At 48.3% G+C, this 14,283-nt stretch overlaps 1 protein-coding gene across 2 annotated transcripts in view; it reads right to left on the bottom strand.

Annotated features, from left to right (window-relative positions):
* SMAP2 (small ArfGAP2) overlaps positions 1 to 14,283 on the bottom strand; it is a 976,618-nt gene that overhangs the window by 397,453 nt on the left and 564,882 nt on the right. For both annotated transcript variants that reach the window (XM_044059966.1, XM_044059967.1), the window contains exon 6: positions 12,394 to 12,475. In XM_044059966.1, coding sequence (XP_043915901.1) covers positions 12,394 to 12,475 — 82 coding nt within the window. The remainder of the gene's footprint in view (positions 1 to 12,393; positions 12,476 to 14,283) is intronic.

Here is a 14,283-nt window from a genome sequence, read left to right as displayed (position 1 = left end):
CGTTGCTACCAGAAAGCGTTTGGTGGAAATAGCCCATTCCCAGACTCTCATGGCCTCTCGACAAAGGGGTAAGACCTGGTTCCTCCCTGCTTGTTGATATACCAGACTACCGACATGTTGTCTGTCTGAATCGCAATAGTCCCTGAAGGAAGAGCGTGGTGAAGTGCTTGCACGCTAGGAGCACCGCCCTCATTTCCAGGACATTTATATGCAATGACGTCTCTGTGGGATTCCACGTGCCTTGGACAATCTTTCCGCAGAATGCCCCCACCCGAGGCAAGAAGCGTCCGTGGTCACTGTGGCTCGGGAAATGCAGTGCAAAAGGTCTCCCTGCCAGGGCTCCGGAGAAAGAAGCCACCAAAGAAGGGAGTCCCTGCACGCTCTGCTGACCGCAATCGGGCGTTTGGAGGCGAACAAAGAGGGACCACTGAACTTGAAGGGTCCATTGAAGAACCCGCATGCGTAAACGGGCATGAATGAGAAGCGGGATAGCTGCCGCCATAGAACCTAGGGCCCTCAGGACCCGAAGCTGCAGTTGGAGATGGTTGCAGGATCGCTGTCACATGACACTTCAGGCTGGCGATACGGTCTGGGGTGAGGAAGGCTCGCATTGATCTGGTGTCTAGTCTTCCTCCTATGAAATCTATAATTTGAGTGGGATTCAGAAAAGATTTCTCCCAGTTGATCGTGATGCCCAGCCTTGGTGCTAGTTGAAGAAAGTAATCCCTGGCTGAGCACAGAAGATGCCTTGATGATGCCGTCAGGAGCCAGTCGTCCAGGATGCGGAAAGACCTGTAATCCCTGGAGCCTCAGGTGGGCCGCTACCACCGCTAGCACCTTGGTAAACACCCTGGGGCTGAGGTGAGACCAAAGGGAGGACCCTGAACTGATAATGACTGGCTCCCAGCCGAGCGAAGAAACCTCCTGGATCGTCTGTCCATCCGAATGTGGTAGTACGCATCCTTGTGGTCTGTGGAACACATCCAGTCATTCTCCCTCAAGAGGGGAGTATAGATTGCAGGGTGACCATCCGGAACTTTTGCTTGGTTACTGACAGGTTCAACTGGGAAAGGTCTAAGATTGGTCTTAAGTCCCCGTCTTCTTTGGCACCAAAAAGAACCTGGAGTAAAACCCTAATCCGGTTTGATCTGGGGGGACGCGCTGGATGGCTCTTTTTTCTAGCAGCTGCTCGATTTCGATAGCTGCCGCCTCCCTTTGGTCGGGTGGAACATCTGGGAGGCTGCGAGATTTGGGAATCTTGAATAGGGGTATTGAATATCCTCTGGATATAACTCGAAGCACCCAACTGTCTGTTGTTATGGACTCCCAAGAAGTCAGGTGCATCGAAAACCGCCCCCCGACTGCCTCCAGAGACGGACAGCCGGGCAACCCTTCAGGGCTGCTGCGTGGGTCTCTCAGAGAAGGGTTCTCTGGACCCGAAGTTGCCAGGAGCCCCCCTGCCTCTGGCACGACGACCGCCGCGTCCTCCTCTGCCACGGAAGGACTGGTTATCCGGAGCAGGTTGGGACTGCTGCGACTTCCGGAACCACATCTTCTTCTGTCCCTTTTGGTTCTTAGAGAAGGACCTCTGGGGAGCTGAGAAGCGGACTCCGACGGCAGACAGCGTCTTCCCGTCCTTTTCGCTCTGGACTAATGTCTCGCGAACAGTCTTGCCAAACAAGGCAGAACCATCGAAAGGGGCATTCGCGAAGGTCGCCTTGAAGGGCTCTGCAAAATCACAATGGCGGAGCCAGGCCTGTCGCCTCATGACTAGGCCTGCTCCGCTGGCTCTAGCGGCTCCCTCAGTAGCATGAGACAGTAGCCGCATAGATGTATTGGAAACTGATCTGAGAGTAACCATTCGGGTGGAGTAAACCTGTTTATCCTCACTCGAGATGGACTCCGGGGGAGATGCAGCGTATTCTTTAATCAGATCCCGCTGCATCCTAATGACATGTGCCATGTAGTTCAGCGCTCTCAAGGAGAAGGTTGCTGAACTAAAAACTCGCTTCCCAATGCGATCCATCGAACGGGACTCCTTGCCCGGAGGATGCACGGAGGGACTCTCCTGGGCCAATTCCCTCTTTGTGGCTGCAGCCATCATCATGGCATCTACTGGGGAACCCTTACTCCAGTGGGTGCGGTCTGATGGAGGAGAAAGAATGCGGTCCGGGCGCTTAGGGATAGGCTCAATGGTGTCCGGATCCTTCCACGCCCAGATGGAGATAAGATCCACCAGGGGGTCAGCAGGAGGGGACACCCAAGAGGTAGAAGGGCCCGCCTCGAATGCCTCCAAGAACACAGACTCGTCCGAAGAAGCCTTGGGGGCAGACCACCCCCCCCGATCCTTAACATCTCCATGATGTCTCCAAATGAGACGTCCTCAGGGGGTGACCTAGGGGAGCCTTCCCCTTCATCCAAGTCTGTGTCTTCAGTGACGGACTCAGGGGAGTCCATGTGCCTCCTCTTGCACTTACGCTTCCGAGGTACTTCATCGGGGGGGCTGTCCGAGGAGTACTCTTCAGCAGATGGATGTTCCAAGGGAACCACTTGGGACATCGAGGCGGGCTGTCCCTGGGACCGGCTGGTGGGGGCCTGGCCCAACTGCAATGGAGTGCGGGATGGAGCCGTGGCAGGGACCGGGGGTCCGGATGTCCTCGACAGTGCCCTTTCCACTACGTCGAAAGCCGAGGGGGAGCCAGCTTCTCTAAGCCCCGAGAGCCGACCCCCACTCGGATCCGACGTACGGATCGGAGTCGGAGCCGAAACCGTCGGATCCGAGAGACCAGTGTGCTCCGACCTGGACAGAGCCAAAGACACACCAGCTCCCTCGGATCCGAGGCTCGGCCCTCGGCTCCGAGAGGTCGGGTCCGAAGTACCCGAAGCACTCAAGGGATGGGACGGATCCGAGGTGCGCCGACCCATCGGATCCGACCCACCCCCGGATCCAAATCTGCACAGCGCCGACAGCTCCGAACCCATGGTATGGGTCGGAGAAGGAGCCAAGGGGGCGAAAAAAGGGGTTGAAGCCCCTCCCGGATGGGGGGGGGCTAGGAGCACTCCCATTTGCATTTGGGCCTGGATGAATTTCCTCATCATCCGGTCCATATCAGCTTCGCTCATAGAAAAGGTCGATCTAGAGGAGGCCACCGAAGCGGACCTAGAGAGCCGTCTCGGTGACCTCCTGGAAGGGCTAGCCTCCTCCTCCTCGGGTCCAGGACAGAACCGAGGGGAGTGGAGCCGAGGAGGAGGAAAGCTAGAAGGCACGGGGGAGGCCCGCTTAGATGGAGGAGCCGAACTAGAAGTTTCAGCTCTCCTCTTGTGGTGCTTCTCCCTGTGCCTCTCCTTCTGTCTTTCCTTAGAGGAATCCTTCCCCTCCGGCAACTTTGAGGGAGGTTGAGTCCCAGCCGGAGGGGGAGAACTCACAGCAACAGGTTGCTGAGTGGAAGGGCAGAGGCGGCGGTATCTGGGGGTAAAAGACCCGCCAGCACCAACTTCGACCTCCGTTCCCTCAAAGCCGAGGTTGAACCCTGCACAAATGGTACAACCAGATGACAGGTGTTCAACCCCCAAGCATTTAACGCACCGAGTGTGGCCATCTGCTGGGGATAGCTTATGGCCACACTCGGTACATTTTGAAAACACAGCCTTATGGGCTTCAGACATAGTAACCCTAAGGCCTAACACACAACACACACAAACAAACTACGCAAAACCCGATAAATTTAAACAAAAAGAGAGAGGAAAGCCTAAACACACTCAACACTAACTGAAACAAGAAAGAAATTAAAGATTTTGAAAACTTTTTTAGTCAAAAACTATCTCTTATCTTTCACCAACGCCAGGAGCTCTGGAATTCCGTAGCTACTTGAAAAGCGGCAAACAAAAAACGAGGTCAGTCAGGGCTTGGCAAGGGATTATGGGTAAGAGGGAGGAGCTAGGAGCTCGGAGCCTAAGCTTTTGAACTGCCGGCTCGGATCCGAGGTCGGATCCGATACCCACAGGTTGCAGACGAATGAAGTCTGCCTACTTCAGATACATAGTTTTCTGTAGCACAGGGATGCAGTCATAACTGAAATCCAGGTGACAGGGTTTTGATGAGTGGCCCTAGCAATAAAGAAGCTGGTCAGATGGGGAGGGAGTGAAAAGGCTTCTCCCAGGAATGAAGAGGTTGTGCACATCTGATGGTACACAGAATTGGTGCAATTTCCCTAGCTGAGTCTGAGGAAACTACACTTGTGCTTTGGGGGGGGTCTACATGGGGGGGTACACTCATGTGGAAGTAATGAGATGTCATCCACAGTCAGCCCAGTGCATGCTACTCTTTGGCACCAGATAAGTGCATGCTGGGCTAAAGCTACAGAAGTAGAGAACCTAAAACCACTCCTGACGGCTCTCTAAATAATGGTCCCTCCTGGAAGACCAGGTGAAGGGGAAGAAATTAGAAGTTATGTACCTACCATAACGTTCCATGTTAGTTGTCTTCTCTCGCCTTCTTTCTTGCTGGATGGGTTCGAAGCCGATCCTCGGCTCCGACTCGGCACTTGCTTAGCTTGAGAACTCCTTTTACCAGCTCGAGGCAACCCTATATCCCATGATGCAAGGCGGGACTACCTCAGATCTCGTTTGGTAGCTGAAATACCCTGCTAAGGAAAAAACAAGTTCATAACAAAGGACTCCTCTATTGAAGACTCAGGAGGGAACAACCTGAGAAGAGGAAACTCTTCAAGATCTGTCCAGGCCAGGGGGAAGGAGGGAGGGACGCAAGAAAGAAGGCGAGAAGACAACTAACATGGAACGTTATGGTAGGTACATAACTTCTAAATGTTAAGTTGTCAATCTTGCCTTCATTCTTGCTGGATGGGACCGCGTCCTTAGCACCTGTGTCCCGGGTGGCTCAATGGAACAGACTCTTGAGAACTGTGGAACCAAAACTGGCCCTGTCCCTGGAGGCCAAATCTAATTTGTAATGAGAGACAAAGGTATGAGGAGTGGCCCAAGTAGCTGCTGCACAAATGGTATCAATGGGTAGTTTATCCTGAAAGGCTGCAGAAGTGGATAGACTCCTGGTTGAGTGTGCTTTCGGTTTAGGAGGTAGTTGCTTGCCTCTGAGCGAATACACGTAAGAAATGGTGGAAGACAACCATCTGGATAAGGTCACTTTTGATACTGGGAGACCTTTCCTGTTTTCTGCATAGGAGACAAATAATTGGTCTGATTTCCTGAATTGTTTAGTTCTATGCAAATAGTACCTGAGCTGACGATGGACATCCAAAAAATGAAGCTTTTGTTCAGCTCTGTCAGAATAATTAGGGAAAAAGACTGGTAGATCGATAGATTGATTAATATTAGTTTGAGAAACAACTTTGGGGAGAAAGGACGGATTTGTTCTCAAGGATACCCTGTCCTTGTGAAAAACCAAGTAAGGGGAACGGATGCAGAGAGCTTGAATCTCGGAAACCCTTCTTGCTGAAGTGACAGCCAGTAAAAATATAGTTTTCCAGGTCAATAACTTCAAGGAACATGAAGCAGACGGTTCGAAGGGTGGTAAAATCAAGGATGCTAACATTAAATTCAGATCCCACTGTGGAGGAGGATGTTTTATTGGCGGCTTCAGGAGAAAAACTCCTCTCAGAAAGGCTTTGCATAGTCTAATGTTATGATCTTGTAAGCCAACATGATACTTGGAAATAGCCACCAGTTGAACTTTGACTGTAGATGAAGAAGATCCTGACTGAAAAACTTCAGCCAGGAAATCTAAAACAGAATGCACAGGAGCAGTAAAGGGATCAATATGTCTGTAGTTTGCCCAAAGGGAAAAACGTTGCCACTTGCTAGCATAAACGGTTCTGGTGGACGACTTCAAAGAAGCTACTAAGATATCTCTGACAGGATCAGAGATCATAGGAAGCCTGGCTAGGGAAGGAAGTGGAGCAACCAAGCAGTGAGGTTGAGAGAATGAATGGCCCGGTGCTGTTGACCCGACTGGTGGATCAAAAGATCCGGAACTGGGTCCAGATGCCAAGGCTGCACCAGGAGGTGACGATGCAGAGACGGAAACCAAATTTGTCGAGGCCAATAAGGGGCAATGAGAATCAACTTGGCCCTCAAAACGGTGGCTTTCTGAATGACTTGTGGAATCAAGGGAAAAGGAGGAAAAGCGCACAGAAGTCCCCGGGGCCAATCCTGGGTTAGAGAGTCTCTCAGGGGTTGGCGTGGTAGGGGAAAGAGGGTGAAGAAGTCGGGGCACTTGCTGTTTTGGGGTGTAGCAAAAAGATCGCAACAAGGTGTGCCCCACTTCAGAAAAATCTGGTCCACTATAGATTGATTGAGAGACCACTCGTGAGGCATGAGAATGGCTCTGCTCAGCCTGTCCGCCAAGAGTTTGGACCTGCCGGGGATGTGCGTTGCTATCAGAAACCGATGAGAGGAGATTGCCCATTGCCAAAGTCTGAGAGCTTCTCGACACAACGGATAGGACCTGGTCCCGCCCTGCTTGTTGATGTACCAGACCACGGACATGTTGTCCGTTTGCACTGCAATAGTCCCGGGAAGAAAGTCATTGAGGGCTTGCAAGCGTTAAAAGCACGCTCTCATCTCCAGGACATTTATGTGCAGATGGTATTCTATGGGTTGCCACGTCCCGTGGACCAACCTGCCCTGATAATGCCGCCCCACCCGATCAGAGAGGCATCCGGAGTGGCTGTGGGAAGTGGAGGAGGGGAACAAATGGTCGGCCCTGATGAAGAAGAGGGGAAGATATCCACCAGTTCAGATGAGTCCTGCACGATTGTGTGACTAAGATTTCGTGTCTCATCAGAAGACTGTGGAACGACCACTGAGTGAATAACATCCACTGCAGAAGACGCATGTGGAAGCGAGCCAGTGGTAGAAGAACAATGGCCGCAGCCATAAGACCTAGAACTTTTAGTATCAATCTGGCTTTGACTTTGCTGCTCTGCAATAAAATCCGAACTTATTTTTGGATGTCCAGAATTCTCTGATCTGTTAGTCTGGCTAACAATTTGACGGTGTTTAATTCTGCGCCTATAAAGGTGATAGATTGGCAAGGCCGCAGAGAAGATTTTTCGAAATTCACTGAAATTCCCAAACTTTTGCAAAGCTGCAGTGTGTAGTCTCTGGATTGAAGAAGCTGACGCCTGGTGGTGGCGGAGAGGAGCCAGTCGTCCAAATAAGGAAACACCTGGAATCCTTGACGTCTCAGGTGAGCTGTGACCACTGCCATGCATTTGGTAAATACTCTGGGGGCTGAAGTGAGGCCAAAGGGCAGGGCTCTGAATTGATAATGACTGGTCCCTAGCCGAAAGCGGAGAAACCTCCTGGAGCGCCTGTGAATCTTTATGTGATAGTACGCGTCCTGAAGGTCTATCGAGCACATCCAGTTGTCCTTGCCCAGAAAGGGCAAAATGGACTGAAGCGTGACCATCCGGAATCTTGCCTTCTTGACAAATCTGTTTAGATTGCTTAGGTCTAATATTGGTCTCCAATCTCCCGTCCTTTTGGGGACCAAAAGAATCTCAGTAGTCGCCGGATCCTACTTGGTCTGCCGGAACAGTCTGGACGGCTCTTTTTTCTAGGAGCTTTGTAACCTCCTGTTCTGCCAAATCTCTTTGACCGGGTGAGATGTCTGGAAGGGATTGGTGAGGTACGGGATACCTTTCGAAGGGGATTTTGCAACCCTCGGATATGATTGACTGTACCCACATATCTTGTGAAAGGGAACGCCAGGCTACTGGGTACAGCGAAATCCTTCCCCCGACTGCCTCCAAGGGTGGACAGTCGGGCAACACCTCAGGGATGCTGAAAGATCTTCTCAAGAAGAGACTCCCTGTTGCCCTGGTTCTGAGGACCCCCTCTGCCCCTAGAGAGGCGTTTATTATTGTTACCCCCTCTGCCTCTGGGGGTAAACTGCCCACGTGTGTCCGGCGCTGCTCCTTGGGCTTTGCAGAACCACATCTTCCCTCCCTTCTGACCCTTGGGATAGGGTCTAGAAGGGGTGGAAAAATGGACTCCAACGGCAGAAAGAGTTTTGCCGTCCTGCTCACACCTGGTCAAGGTTTCCTTCACCTGAGGTCCGAACAAAGCCGAACCGTCAAAGGGGGTATTGGTGAAGGACGCCTTAAAGGGGTCCGCAAAATTACAAAGCCGCATCCAGGCTTGACGTCTAAGAGCCACTTCTGTGCCTGCGGCTCTGTTCACTCCATCGGCTGCATAGGATATGAGCCGCATGGAGGAGTTGGTTAAGGAATTCAGGATTGCTAGCTGTGAGGCAATCTTTTCTTGAGCCCCAGCAGCGGAAGGATCCTGGACCACTTCACCTAGTTCCTTGAGAATATCTCTTTGAAGCCTGGTGAAGTGACAAAGGTAGTTCAGCGAACGCATAGCAAAGGTCGCTGAAGAAAACATCCGCTTTCCATACCTGTCCATGGTCCTAGAATCTTTGTTAGGAGGATGGACAGGTACTGAAGGATCCGCAAGTTCCTTCTTGGTGGCCACCGCCACCACCATAGCATCCACAGAGACGCCCTTAGAAAGAAACTGCTTGTCTGTAGGGGCCGTAATAAATTTGGATGGTCTCCTGGGGACGGGTTCCACAGAATCTGGAGCTGCCCATGCCTTCCGAGCCACTACCTGCATAAGTGGGTCGAAAGGCGGAGACACCCAGGAGGTGGAGGGTCGGGATCCAAAAGCCTCCAGGTATACCGACTCATCCTCGGAGGGGTCAATGGAGGGCCAATTCCCCCTCTGTTTGAGGAGCTCAAGGATGTCTGAAAAGGAGACATCCTCAGAGGGGGACCGTGGGGAACCCTCCGACTCATCTAAGTCGGTATCAGATGTAGTAGACTCAGGGGAGTCTGTGTGTTTCCTCTTACACGTCCTCTTCCGAGGGGGTTCCCCTGCAGGATCAGGAGAAACCTCGGAAGAGGACGTTATTCCCAATGGGGAAACCTGGGGCGATGGATCCCTGGGCCTGAGAGCAAGAGGCTGGCAAGAGGCGTCTACAGGCACCGAAGAGGGAGGAGCTAAAGGGATGGACAGTTGACCTGGCTCAGGTGCCAGGACACTCCTCATCACCTCAAAGGCTCCCCTCCCCGGGAGGCCAGAATATTCCTGTTCCGAGGAAATAGGAATTCCTGGCTCCAGTGAGAGGGAAGGCTCCGAGGCCGATGTCGGTGCCGAGCTTACCAAAGCCGAAGCTCCGAGAGGGAGAGCGGGGTCGGACAAGGGTCCGATGCCACTAGCCCCCTCGGAGCCGACAAGGGAAACTCGACGACCGGATCCCTCCAAGGAAGGTCTCATGGAAGAGATCGGAGCAGAAGACGACGGAGCCGAAAAAGGATGCATCTGCTCCGGCGCCGACACGGTCGCTGTCCCGAGAAGCACCGGCTCCGAACTCTGGAGGGGAGTAGGAGGAGGAAGTTCAAGGGGTAAAGTAATAGCCGAAGTCTGTTGAGACGGGCTATGGAGCATTTGGGCCAGTGCCTGCGACTTCAACAGCCTGCTTACCACCCTCTCTAAATCGTGGTCAGACAGCCTGGAAGATCTCGAAGATCGGCTCCGATGACTCCGCTCCGACAAAAGAGGAGACCCGGGCAGTGGATAGACTCCAAAGAAGGGGACCGAGATCTCTTCTTGGACGAAGCCATCGGAGCCGACGTCCTCTGGGTTCCAGATGGAGCCGAAGGTTTCTTGGCTCCAATACTGGATAATATGTCGGCTCCAGCCGGAGCCGACAAGGCAACAGCAGATTGGGTGTCGGAACTGATCGGAACCGACCCTACCACCTGAGAAGAAGAAAGATCGGCTCCGGCCGGAGCCAATCTCGACTCCGAAGGAGTCGGAGCCACCGGAGAAGGCTTAGAAGCTGTAGCCTGAACCTTAGGTGGCTTGGAAAGTTTACTAGACCCAGTTTTAGTGGGTGAACCTTCTGGCTTTAGTAAGCCACGGAGGATCAATTTATTCCTCCTCTCCTGCAGGACTCTCTGGCTAAAAGAGTGACATAAAGCACAGGAGTCCTGCAAGTGTAAAGGCCCCAGGCAGTAAACACAAGAAGTGTGACCGTCTGTCAGAGACATTTTCTGACAGCACGAGTCACACTTCTTGAAGCCTGAGACCTTTACTTCCTTAGACATAGTCCAAGAAAAAAGTAAAAATAACACCCACACACACCCCAAACAGTCACACAATTAATCCCAACAAACACAGACACACAGACAGGGATTAAGAAAGGAGGCCTAGGCCTAACTGAAAAAATTTTTATAAAAACTAGAAGTTTTTAACTATATGGGGAAATAGGGTGGGCTGTATAAACACTACACACTATAAAAAGGAACCCTGACTAAGCTGTTTGAAAAATTCAAACTTACCTCAGCTGGCAAAAAGGAGACCTCTTCGCAAAGCGGCAAACGAGATCTGAGGTAGTCCCGCCTTGCATCATGGGATATAGGGTTGCCTCGAGCTGGTAAAAGGAGTTCTCAAGCTAAGCAAGTGCCGAGTTGGAGCAGAGGATCGGCTCCGAACCCATCCAGCAAGAATGAAGGCAAGATTGACAACTTAACATTTAGCCAATTAACCAGGAGGTGGATGATGATCAACATACAACAGGCGGAAAAACAAAGAGGTGAACTGGCAAACTCCACAGAGACAATGCAGTGGGATAAGAACTCGAACAATCTGACAAACACAAGCTGAGTTCCTAAGAAACTAATTTATGAGTGTCAACCTTGTGAAACAGCAAAGACAGTTGACCTGCAATGGCAGAGTCCTCTTAGAAAAATGAGCCATCTTCTTCTTTGACATCTCTGACTAGGGTTTTTCTTTTCCATTTGAAGTATAGAGCTTTTCTCACCAGACGTCCACTGAAAAGGGGTTTGCTACTGTTGACCCAGTTGAACCATCCTGGTAAAAATTGTTTTAGGATATTTGGTTCAACGCTGAACCACAGTTTATGTTAGAAGATGAACACAGCATACACAAAGTGGGCACGTAGTACAGCAAAGATTTTAGGCCCAGTGTTATGCCAAAATCAATTCATACTGATCCCATGTACTGCTCCACAAATGGAAATGGGGCAGCACAGATGTGAGGAGGGGCATCATCTAGATTTCTGTATTGGACCAGCCCAAGGACTGGTGCTTGTATGACAGGCAGTTTGGCCGTAAGCCAAACCAGGCTGTGACTGCATGAGGTGACCTGTTCCACCACCAATTCTAAGATCCTTGTACTCAAGACAGAAAAGTCAAGTCTATGGCATGCCTGATGGGAAACTGTAGTAGTAGCCTGAACAATCTAAACATGTTTGGTTAACTGGGCATGCATAAAACATGCTCAGTGACTTTAAAGAGTTTGAGAGACCAAAGCTAGCAGACTGTTGGGCTAGTGCTGTATGGGTTCAATGTACACAAAAAGGAATGGAAATAGATAAGCTATGAAATCTCTTAAAGTTTGCATTTTTGTATGGAAATGTCATCATTATTCCTTTTATACCTCAGAAAGACCATAAAAGATATTTCCTAGAACTGGTAATAGTTCTTGGGGTGTAGCCTTGGTACATGCACTAGGGGGGCAGGATGCATATCTTTTGGGAATGCCCTTGACTGAATCAATACAAGAAAGACATTCAAGAACAGGTAAGAGGGGGTTTTACTCAGAAGATCTAGCTGCATCCCGAATTATACCTTACAGGGACAACAAAGTTGGGCAAACAACTAGTGTACAACAATCAGCTCCTTTACATTATAATGTTATTGGCTAAGAAAGCAATTACAATCAATTGGAAACTTAAAAGGCAACCAAAAGTAGTTCAACAATGACTGATAACAGATTTACCAGAGACTGAAATAAAAAAAAACAAATGAGGCAAAGCTACAGAAAGGTTCATTAATTCAAGGCTGCAATGGTTTTGATACTTGGGTTAGTGAGGGCATGACTGCAGCCTGAGGAAATATAAGGGGGTTCACCAAAAGAGAATTAGTAAGGTTGGTCTTCCTTCTCCCTTGGCAAAGTGAAAGGAATTGAGGCAGCTTACAAAAAAAAAAAAAAAATGTCATGACACAAGTAATAAACAGCAAAAAAACAAGATGACAGATAAGGGGTAATGGATGGAACAATAGCAATTTTCAGTGTTCCTTGACTATGGGATATGGATTCCTGAATGATGTACCACCTTATCTTCTACTTTAAAATGGCGGTTACCTTTCTTTTTTCAAAAAAAGATGCAAGTCAAGTTTAAAAAAAATTCATTATATTTTTACAACAGTCACTAAAGGACTCAAAAATAATACAATAAAATGGACAAAAAAGCAGTGCAGTTGAAATTTGGTTACGCAGCGTGCAACATGCACAATATAAAAAGTAGTTACATTTTCTTACCGAGGCCAAGCAAGTCAATTACAGGTTCTGTTGGCTTGGAGGGACTTATCTTGAGCTGCTGAACTTCTTCTCTTTTTTGAGGCTAACAATAACAAAATGTTACTAGTTATTAAAGCAGTATCTGAAGATGCTAATTCTATCCAACAACATTATATTGCAAGCAAATTTTCTAAATTGTCTAAAGCTGCAATAATATAATAGAGTATCGATAAAGTTACACTACCGCATCAGTAAGAAAAAAAAAAAAAAAAAAAAAAGAGTGAAATGGGCTAAACTTTAAACAATACCCTAACTGAAATGCAGCAAAAAAAAAAAAAAACTGCGGCTTCACAGTAGCATATTAAGTTGCCATCAAGAATGCAAAAAAAAAAAAAAAAAAAAAACAAATGGCTACTACCTTACTTACACTCAATGCTGATGATTACTGAGCATAAATAAGGAAAAAAGAAAAAAAATTAACAACTCAAATAGCAAAGGTAATAGCAGCAGTTACAATTTTTACTTTGCCTTGCTAACTGCTAGTTTAAAACTCCCCATTTACTGTGTGGGGGAAAAATAAAAAGAAATGCAACACACACACACACTTCCGAACGGGGGGGGGGGGGGGTGATAATAAAAGACCCAAAATAAGTAAAAAATGTTAAACCTTTCTCTAGTTCAGTTAAAAAGTTGACAAAGCAACATGTTTTCATCAATGTGCATTTTCTCTAGACATGTTCATCAATGTGCATTTTCTGAACATGAAATATGAAACTATATCTTGCTTTACTGACTGCCAATAATCCTCCATGATTTACCAGAAAATAAAATATTTTTGACAGAAAAAATGTGACAAAATAAAGGACAGATGACAGGTATGGTGGTTGCAATGCCTTGCACTCTATGTATGCTTTACTTATTTGATCATAATGACACTCGAGGTGGTGAACACAGTGAAAAAGTGTGGCTGGAGGTGCTTGACACGTGTGCATCTAAGTTTCTGTGTGTGAATGACAGCATCTCTGCTTTGGCATCTGTGTGTGTGTGTGTGTGTGTGTTTGCGCGTACGTGCATGTTAAGTATTAAATATTTACATACTTTATATTTTGGATGTAAAATACATCCACCTAACAACAAACAAAGCAATTTTTTTAAAAATTAAGAGAAACTACTTTACATCAAATATGACAAACATGTCTATACTAATAACAAAACAAATACAAAACCATTTAACAGCCCATTTTCTAATCATACTAATGCCCTCAAGGGTGGATGCTGCATAGCTACAGCAGATATTCCAGGGTGTGGAGGAACCTCCTCCTGAGATGTCAAGTCTCACAACACCCAAGGGAAGTCCACAATTTCCTTGCAATATCCACCTTGTTGGGCATTATTGCTTGTTTAATCCCAATCTAATTGCAAGTGGAATAAGACTAGCTGGCTGATATTGGACAGACTATAACAAAACGGTTGGAAACACTGCTCTAATTTTGAGTTTTTCTAACCTAACAAATCTAATAACTCAGTGGTAGTTAAGAAAAATGCTAAAAAAATTCATAAGTGTACTCATTAAAAGAAGATATATTGGAGTGCGTGCAACCAAATGAGAACATCTTCTCTATTTTACCACAATAGACACCCCGTCAGAAATGTTGCTGCTCAATGCTAGGAGCTTAAAAAATTCCACAACCTACGTGCACTACTTTTTTTTGGAAGTCATTGATATATGCATAGTCACAGAGACCTGGTTCAAGACCAGTGAAACCTCTCCATCAATACAGGGCTTCAATCACTTGTACAGGCCCACTGCATTAGACTAATGCACTAAAGGTAAAGGTGCACCTACCTAATGTGAAATCCCTATGTCTTAAGTCATTCTCTTAGCTGAACTTAACTTTCCCTCAGTAAACT

This window comes from Protopterus annectens, chromosome 1.part2, assembly GCF_019279795.1.
Source record: "Protopterus annectens isolate FY-2018-M chromosome 1.part2, PAN1.0, whole genome shotgun sequence".
Lineage (NCBI taxonomy): Eukaryota > Metazoa > Chordata > Ceratodontiformes > Protopteridae > Protopterus > Protopterus annectens.
Note: the sequence above shows the minus strand (reverse complement) of the source record. Positions and strands in the feature narration are given on the sequence as shown.